Raw genomic sequence first — 9,204 nt, forward strand, 5'->3', positions numbered from 1 at the left:
GCAGTTTGATTCTGGCAAATAAAATGTATTTTCTCATGGATTAAATTTATACAGCAGACAAGAGAAATAATCCAAAGACAAACACATTGTGTGCTTCCTGCCAATAAGAACAAAATACTTCCTCATTGTCATTAATGAAAAATAACACACACTTTCAAAGTTCTGTAGATACTAAAAAGAAAGAAAACATTCTAATGAGTCACCTATTTTTACATTCAGGGCTGAGAAGCTATATAAATCTCTCCAGCCTCTGGCAGAAAACATCAAACCAACAATAGGTCCAAGAAAATCCCTGGACCGCAGCTATGCAGCTGGCCGTGCTGTGCGCAGTGTGCCTGCTGCCCAGCAGCCTGGCTCTGCCACTTCCCCCGGAGGCAGGAGGCATGAGTGAGCCACAGTGGGAACAGGCTCAGGTATGTCACTGGCCCACTCACTTGGGGCTCCATGGTCTCACCATCAGCATCAGAAAGTGACTTTTTCAATTCTGGTAATTTTTTTATTATAAAGGCAATATATGTTTTAATCAAGTAACTATTAAGAACAGGCTTTAGAGCCTCCCTAGACTGGGTTCAAGTCCCAACTCCTCCACTCACTAAGTAGATGAACATAGGAATGTTATTAAATTTCTCTAAGCTTCAGTTTTCTAATTTGGATGTTGGATATTATAATGACATCAACCAAATGAGGGTGTAGTGAAGCCCTTAATACAGTACCTAAAACATTGTTTATATGCAATAAATTGAAGTTACTATCTATTGTAACTTGGATTCTTTTCATAAAGAGCAGATCTCTTATAATGAGGACTACTTGTAATGGAGAAACTTGAAATCAGAAAATAAAGGTAGGCGTTATAGCTCTCTCACTTACAGGTATGATGATGGGCAAGACATGAACTTTTGACTTTGTTTTCTCATGTCTCATAGAAGTAATAATACTATGTGTTTTATATATCATAGGATTATTCTAGTGAATGAATGAAGTAAGAACAATATCAAATATCTTGTATATAACAATATCAAAGTACTCCATATACCTTATGTCCTTTAATCCTTAGCTCCATCCTAGGAAAAAGAAGAAACCAAAGTTAAATTGATTCGCATACTTGTTAATGGCGAAGAATCGAGGATGAGTTTTGAAAAGGGTCAAGGATAAGTTTTTCGGTTCAAGAATCATGTTTTTTCCAACATACTACTTCATAAGCATTTATTGATGTAAATAATTATTTTATAAAATAATGGGATGATTAATTCTAAGTATTGTTTATAAATTTAAGAAAAGCATAAGAAAAGTCAGGTTTTACTTCACATTAACTTTGACTTTTAAAAGTCCCAGTAATATGTTAGATTGAACCATATGTTTTTTACCTCCAAAACAATGAATTTCATATGGTACCACCTAGTGGATTCTCCAGAAGTACACTTGCAAGAATATTGAATCCCTTTACTTAGCCTGAAGGTTGCCAATAAACCAGAGAGAAGTTAGCTAGGTTTCACCGGAAGCAGGAAATACTACCATTGGTAACAGAAAGAGAAAGCATAATATTAATAAGCTTACTTACATAAATTGCATACCCCTGAGAGGTTCTGAGACAAGTAACCATTTCAAATTAGACAGCCAATGAGAGAGTTAATGTTCAAATTGACAATACTTCATGCATTATATATCTTTACATTTTTCTAATGAAGTGGGCTTTGGAATCAGAGTTCAAATACTGACTCCTTCAGTTACTCATGCAATGGCTTTGTACAAGTTTTTTTCTTTCTCTGAACCCATTATTCTTTGTATGTAAAATAGGAATAACAACATAACTCCTTCACAGGGTAGTTAGGAGGTTTAAATGAGATAAGTACGTAAAGCTTCTAGTATAGTCCCTGCTATTAGTAAGTGCTTAATAAAAGTCTTTGTGAGGCTGATGTTATTTTATTCACTGTTGTTATTTAATTCACTTTTCAAATTTTTTCCTATTTAGCACAGCAGCTATCCTCAGAATCAGACTCTAGGCCCTTTAAGAAACTCACAGGGACTTAATTGAGCATAGATTTCACCTGGCAGACCTGCTTTATCCTCCAGCCTCACAAGCGGGGTTTACTGGAGATTTAACAGTATAAAGAGCACAGGCCCAGCAGTCAGGAAACTCGGGGCCAATTCTGCTAATTTAATATGTAACCCTGGACAAATCTTTTATTTGCTATGAGCTTTGATTTCTTCACCCGGAGAATATGTACATTAAACTAAATAACTTCCTAATATTCTTTCCCAGGACTAAAATTTTAACACCCTTTAACATTAGCTGTGACCAGATCTCCAGAGAATCTTAGAAGGGGCTGAGTGACTTCAGAGCTCCCTGCAGGGTCTCTGACTCAAGAGAAGGTCTCAATTGTGCCCCTTGAGGACACGCTAGTCACTTTTCCTGATTGGCTATTACAGACGAGTCTGTGTTATATAAAGTGTACAGTTGGTTTTTCCTCAGAACATTTAATGGGATAAAAAAAAAGGACTCCTTTTTTTGCTCATAAAATGGAATTGCAATGCTTCATTATTAATATTAAATTTTCTTCTCATTAATAAATACTTATTTTTAATATTTTAATTTTTTTAATTTTTAATTACAGTTGTTATAAAATATTATATTAGTTTCAGGTGTACAACATAGTGACTGGACATTTATGTACCTTACAAAGTGATTACCTCCATAAGTCTAGTATCATCTGACACCATACATAGTTATTACGATATTATTGACTATGTTTCCTACGCTGTGCTTCACATTCCCATGACTGTTTTTACAATGCACACTTATTTTACTTGGTAATGATGTAACTATTATGTCTTCAAATCATTATATGAGTCCACAGGAATTAGAGGCAAAGATGTACAGACTTCTGAGAGTAAAGAAGACAATAAACAAGAATTACAGATCAATTACTCTCTTTCCAATAGGGCTATCTCAAGAGATTTTACCCATTTGACTCAAAAACAAGGGGTGCCAACAGTTTAGAAGCCAAACTCAAGGAAATGCAAAAATTCTTTCGCCTCCCTATAACTGGAATGTTAAGCTCCCGCATCATAGAAATAATGCAGAAGCCCAGATGTGGAATGCCAGATGTTGCAGAATACTCACTATTCCCAGAGAGCCCAAAATGGACTTCCAAAGTAGTCACCTACAGGTTAGTTTTGCTTTGGCTCATTTTGGCAAAAACAGTAAATTCCTTTTCCTAAGAGGTCAAACATTGTTTTCTTTTTTGTTACCAGGATCATATCATATACTCGAGATTTATCACATTTCCAAGTGAATCAACTAGTGGAAAAGGCCTTCGAAATGTGGAGCAAAGAGATCCCACTGCACTTCAAGAGAATTAGATGGGGAATTGCTGATATCATGATTGGCTTTGCAAGAGGAGGTAAGGAAGATTCTTGTATGCTAATCCTGTGTGTTATTTTGTTTGTTGTTTGTATCAGTGCCCTTTTCTTTTCAGAATTTAAGCTCTTTAATGATTTTGGCATTGTCTGCACTTTTTCTAGTCTATTAATTTAGAGCCACTTTTTAGCTGAGGCAAACTATGTATGGCCCATGAGTGAAATCCAGTCTGCCATCTGTTTCTGTAAATAAATATTTATTAGGACGCAGCCATGAACCTTCATTTACCTATTGTGTATGACTGCACTGGGGCCACGATGGCAAAGTTTAGTGATTGTGACAGACCATCAAGCCCACAAATCCTAAATATTATCTTGCCCTTTACGGAAAAAGTTTGCCAACACACACACATTTATGGGACAGTTTAAAATCTATCTAACATCAACAGTAAACCGAGGTAAGGAGTTACAAGTTCTAAAAGCTTTAAGTGGTCCCCAGGAAGGAAGACGGCCCTGTGCACTGTTACCAACACAGCTTGTGTAGTAAAAAAAATAAAAGAAAAAAAGAAAAAAAAAGGAGAAAATAGAGAACTTTCATAATAAAGGGCTTAAGGAGATATAACCATTATACATTAACTGCTATTAATTACTAGTGTTCCGTGGTACAAATTTAGAGAAAAATATTGATCTTTTTGGTCTGTTCTAATATTGAAATGCCTAGGTGTTGTGAATTTAGCTGAAATTGAACTTCAGCCATAATATTGACAACGCCGAAGAAAGTGTTAAAGAAAGCACTGATTGTGGCATTCTATATTTTTCAAGAACCAGATAAACTGGATATGGCCGAATACCAATTTGAAAATAAATAGCTCTGCATCACAATCATAAGTGCTATTCAAATCCATTTAAGACATCTTGAGTATGGTTCTCCAAGAGACTTCTACTATACTCACAAAGAATAAGCTAGATTTTTAAGAAAAATTATACTAAATGCTACTTTTTGCTGAATGCAGTTCTCACATTCATTCTCTATCCTGCCACCATCAGCCAAGCAAAGTGAATACAACACTTAGATACAACTGTAAGTTAGATGTGAACATATTTTAAGTCCCATATCCAGTAAGCTTTCAATATATGGTGGTTATCAGTGATGAGCAGTGAACCTGTGAAAGAAAAAATGCTGTGACAAATAAACACTCAAACCACTCTGTGTATGCAGCTGGCTGCTAATAACAACAGTGTTAACTCCTTGGACTAGACTCATCTTTCTAGCCTCAATGATTATATAAACTTAAAGATGAAATGACTGGACATAAATTCAGTCACTAATGGCAACCACTTTATTTTCTATCAGCTCACGGGGACTCCTACCCATTTGATGGACCGGGAAATACACTGGCTCATGCCTTTTTACCTGGACCAGGCCTAGGAGGAGATGCCCACTTCGACGAGGATGAACGCTGGACTGATGGTAGCAGTATAGGTACAGCATCCCATCTCTCTTTCTACTCCACATCCTTTTCAAATCTCAAACTTCTTATACTAACTTTAATTTGCTAATTGCTTTGATTAGTAATAATTATTGAGCCCCTGCTAACTGCCCATCACTATGTGCTTTAAATGCATAATTTAATTCAATATGCTCATAATGCTATATATATATAGAAGATGGAAGCTCAGGCTATGGAGTTGTGCAACGATGGGTTCACTTTGCTGTACCCCTACAGTGATTCGCTATGTGTCTTTGGGCAACTTAGTCAACTTTTCTGAGCCTCAGTTTCCTCATTTATAAAATAGGACTATAAGTAAATCCCACCTCACAGGATTGTTGTTTGAATTAAATGAGACAATGCTTATACAGTGCTTAGCACAGTGCTTGCACTATATTAATAATTCAATAAATTATAGTTATTTCTTTATGTTTCTCAGAAATTTAAGTTTTTTAATTGAAGGAGAAAGAAGAACAGCAACTATGATATTTAAGAATTATATATAATTCTGATTTGTAAAATAAACTCTGTCTTATCTCCAAATAATTCTAATTGGAGACAGTTCTTAAAAAAAAAAATGGCTACTAACTGATCCTGAAAAGGAAATTAGTACCTTTTTGACAGTGGGAATTCACCACCATTGTGATGCTTTGCTGTGAAAACCTAACCTGTGTAAAATTATGATATTGTCTCCATTTCACACTTTGCATTTCTTTTTCATTCTCCTTCCTTTCCATTTAAGGTAGACTTAAGGCAATCCAATGCACCACAACTGGAACTCTGGCTCTCACCTTCCCCCTTATTTGCAAAGCCTTTCTACGAGTCTGAGGGAGAGGAAAGCATATATGTAATACAATTTAATAAATCAAAAGCAAAACCCAGCATTGCCTGGAGATCCTGTCTTTCAGTCCTGCTTTCTCAAAGCCATCTTCCTCCTGCTATCCAGTCACTATAATTTATTGAATAGCTATCATTTTTCCAAATATTGGGAAATTCTATTATGACAAAGCTACAAGGGAGGAATTATTATCTCTTTTTAACAGATGAGGAAATGAGACTCAGCACTATCAGTTAATGTGTCCAGAGTCATTCAGCTAGTAAATAGAGGAGCTACATTTCAAACCTAGATCTTAATACCGCTAAAGCCTTTGCTGTCCACTATAGAATACTGCCGAGTAATTATATAAGAAGCAAATAGGCAGAAAAACATTACTTTAAACAGAAAAAAGAAGTGATGATGAGAATAAAACAGTACTATTCCAATTTTCCTTCTAAACCCTCCCCCTACAAAGGCCTAGAAACAAGTAAACTGGAGGATTCGAACAGTTAGGTAATTTATAGTTATTTTATTTTTTATTATATATTATGTATCATGTTATGTTATATTTTATTTTATATCTATAATTATTTTCACAGTTACCGTATGTCACTCTTTGGTTATAGGAATTAACTTTCTATATACTGCAACTCATGAACTTGGACATTCTTTGGGTCTTGGTCATTCGTCTGATCCTAATGCTGTGATGTATCCAACCTATGGAGATAAAGATTCCAAGGATTTCAAACTTTCACAAGATGACATCAAAGAAATTCAGAAATTATATGGTAATATTTATGATTTCAAATATGGAGGATTTCACATTGTCTGAGAGTAGGCTTGAACGAGAAAGACTGAGAAATAGGTATTTACTTGGAAAGACACACTGGAACTTATACCTAAAAGCCTATTGAGGGGAAAAATTTGAGACATTAGATACTCAAAATTTATCCAGGCTATTTTATACTATGAGGATATTGATTTTAAGTTCTCAATAATACAGTATCATTTGGTGAAATCATGAAAATGACATTATCAAATTTTGGTTTTTTGTCAAGCTATCATTCAGTTTTTTTCTTGTTCAGTTTAGATACTGTAGAAGAGCCTTCCCTGTGGGGATGGACTGAGGGACACAACGCCTTTCTCCTTAGCTGCCCACTAGGACTAAAAGTGACCTAATTTTTCCTCTTTGTGGATATGTGTAAAGAAAGTGGTTAATCATTGACAGTAACTACTGGTCATGATGCTTGTAAATATTCTATGTCCCAACCTACACTTTTTTGTTTTAGTCAAAATTCAAATTCAGTTTAAAAGAATAAGCTGACTTTGTATTTGCCTGATCAAGCCAGTCAGAAATAGTAATATGAGAAAGAAATGAAGGGACAAGGATAAAAGCCATGTCTCTAGACAAAGAGAATAGTACGATTCAAAGAGGCTAAATGAATCGCTCAAGGTCATGTGGCTTCTGAGTGCTTGAACAATGCTCCCATACCAGGCCTGTGGGATTTCATATACTTTTTGCTACATATCTCTACCTATCACTACTTAGTAAGCTTTTAAAAGCAATTTGGAAAGGAGAATACAAAATATCATTAAGTCAACAGATATAATTAAACCTTTCCAGCAAAATATCCAGATGATAAATAATACACTGCAAAAAAATCACCTAAGACTCTGAATGATCAAAGGAGCAATAAAAGGACTTCCACATAAGAATGTCCTTTGGGGTAAATTATTCACGTAGCATAATGGATTTAAGCTGCGAGTTGTACTTAGAATTTACTATCTATTGGCATTTCCCAGGCTGTGTTCCCAGAACACTGGTCCTACAAAACAATTCCCAAAACCAAGATGCTATGGAGAAACAAGTTCAGAAAACACTACCTAGTGTATTTCAGGTGCATAAGATATTTAAAAATACCTAATAAACTTTTTTAACTCAGTGCTTCCTAAATTATAGTCCTTTTTATGGAACATTCATTAAGCCCTCATAGAATACCATTTCAAGCACATTCTGGAAAATACAATGTAATCGTACTTTAAAGTTCTGACTCAAAGAGCTACTACTGTCAAAGAAAAGCTCACAAAACACTGAAAGGTGTTGATAAAATTATCACCAACAAAACAGAAAATAGTACCTCTTCTTATATAAAACTATGGGACGTATGGAATACTATATGGCATGCATAACTATCTTAGAACCTTAAGAAAATTAGAAACGGACTTAAAAAGGCTCTGAGGCAGACTAGAAGAAAACAGACTGGTGCTCTAAATCCTTACATATCAGACATTGAGGGGCTCCTAGTCAAAGCCGGAAAGAGGTAACTTCTGGACAAATGAAAGTAAGATTTAATTATGTAGGTTTTTAATTCAGGGAGTTCATTAACCCAAGAAGTGATGAAGAGAAAATATAAATTTAAAAGAATGTGATTAAACTCAATCACATAAAATTCCCAATGTCCTTTTCAGAATAATAAAAATAATAGCTAAAATGTATCAATTTTTACATTGTGCCAAGCACTTAATATGCATTAGCTCCTTTAATCCAACAATCTAATAGGTTATTATTATCCTCATTTTACAGATTGGTAATCTAACATTGAAAGTGGCTCGTTAGTAATTTGTCCAGGGTCATACAGCTGGTAAAATGGCAGACAGGATGCAGATACCTGACCCTCAGGCCCACTCACTGTATAATACCGCCTTCTTAGCCTTTGGAGGCTGTTCTTCAGAAACTTTGTCCCAGGCACAGATAACTGGGCTGGGTGAATTATACATACTGTGACATTTCTTATGTTTTTATAGTCTTAGGATAGTTTTTCTATATTTTACACCATGTCAAAATGTTTTTATTTTCTCTCTTAACAGGGGAGAGGAGTGATTGAAGAATTATAAATCAGAGAGAACACACGTTCATTGGATTCATTGGATTCTATATTATTATTCCCCAACTAGAACTAATGAACACTGTTTTTGCACTCCATTTAGCACTTATTTTATTCTTCCTCGTATTGTAATTGGTTTCTGCATGTCTCTCTGTAGGGATAAGCTCCTTTATGGCACAATTGTATCTCTCCTCGAGCAACTTACACTTAAGAGATGTCAATGAATACTAAACACTCAAATAAAGTTTTTATTTCATGGTAAAATGATTTATATTTAGGAGCACCGTTTCTATGTCAAGAGAAGACATGCTATACAATAAAATCAAAGACTAAGACCAAAAGCAAAAATCCCACTGTATTACTTTGGGTCTTCATCTGCACCTCACACTATCACGGGGTGGGTGAGGTGTGAGTTCCAATCCTTTATTTTTCATTAGTGTGGCCCAAAGGTATACTAAGTTCCCCTTATCCTTTGGCCCAAGCTCTCACTCCGAGTATTCTGGGAAGTTTAATTCTTCCCACAAAATGCATGTGAATTCCCAAGGGATTTACATTCCCATAATCACTTCTGGCTCCAAGTTCCTATGCCTGGCCTCCTGATTTCACTGTGTCTCTCCTGCCACAGCTGCTCTGTGTACCCTTTTGTCTGCCCCAT

General features: G+C 35.5%; 1 protein-coding gene across 2 annotated transcripts; it reads left to right on the forward strand.

Moving 5' to 3' along the window:
• The first annotated feature begins 235 nt into the window (after positions 1–235).
• Positions 236–8,890, forward strand: MMP7 (matrix metallopeptidase 7). 2 transcript variants are annotated; one of them, XM_039881935.1, is made up of 6 exons: positions 236–413; positions 2,941–3,167; positions 3,253–3,401; positions 4,712–4,840; positions 6,291–6,452; positions 8,533–8,890. In XM_039881935.1, the coding sequence occupies exons 1-6, from the start codon at positions 306–308 to the stop codon at positions 8,547–8,549; spliced, it is 792 nt and encodes a 263-aa protein (XP_039737869.1). In that variant the 5' UTR covers positions 236–305; the 3' UTR covers positions 8,550–8,890. The 2 variants fall into 2 exon arrangements, with proteins under 2 accessions (XP_039737869.1, XP_039737870.1); XM_039881936.1 differs by lacking the exon at positions 4,712–4,840.
• The last annotated feature ends 314 nt before the right edge of the window (positions 8,891–9,204 follow it).

This window comes from Pteropus medius, unplaced genomic scaffold (genome assembly GCF_902729225.1).
Source record: "Pteropus medius unplaced genomic scaffold, Ma_sr-lr_union100, whole genome shotgun sequence".
In the NCBI taxonomy this organism is placed as follows: domain Eukaryota; kingdom Metazoa; phylum Chordata; class Mammalia; order Chiroptera; family Pteropodidae; genus Pteropus; species Pteropus medius.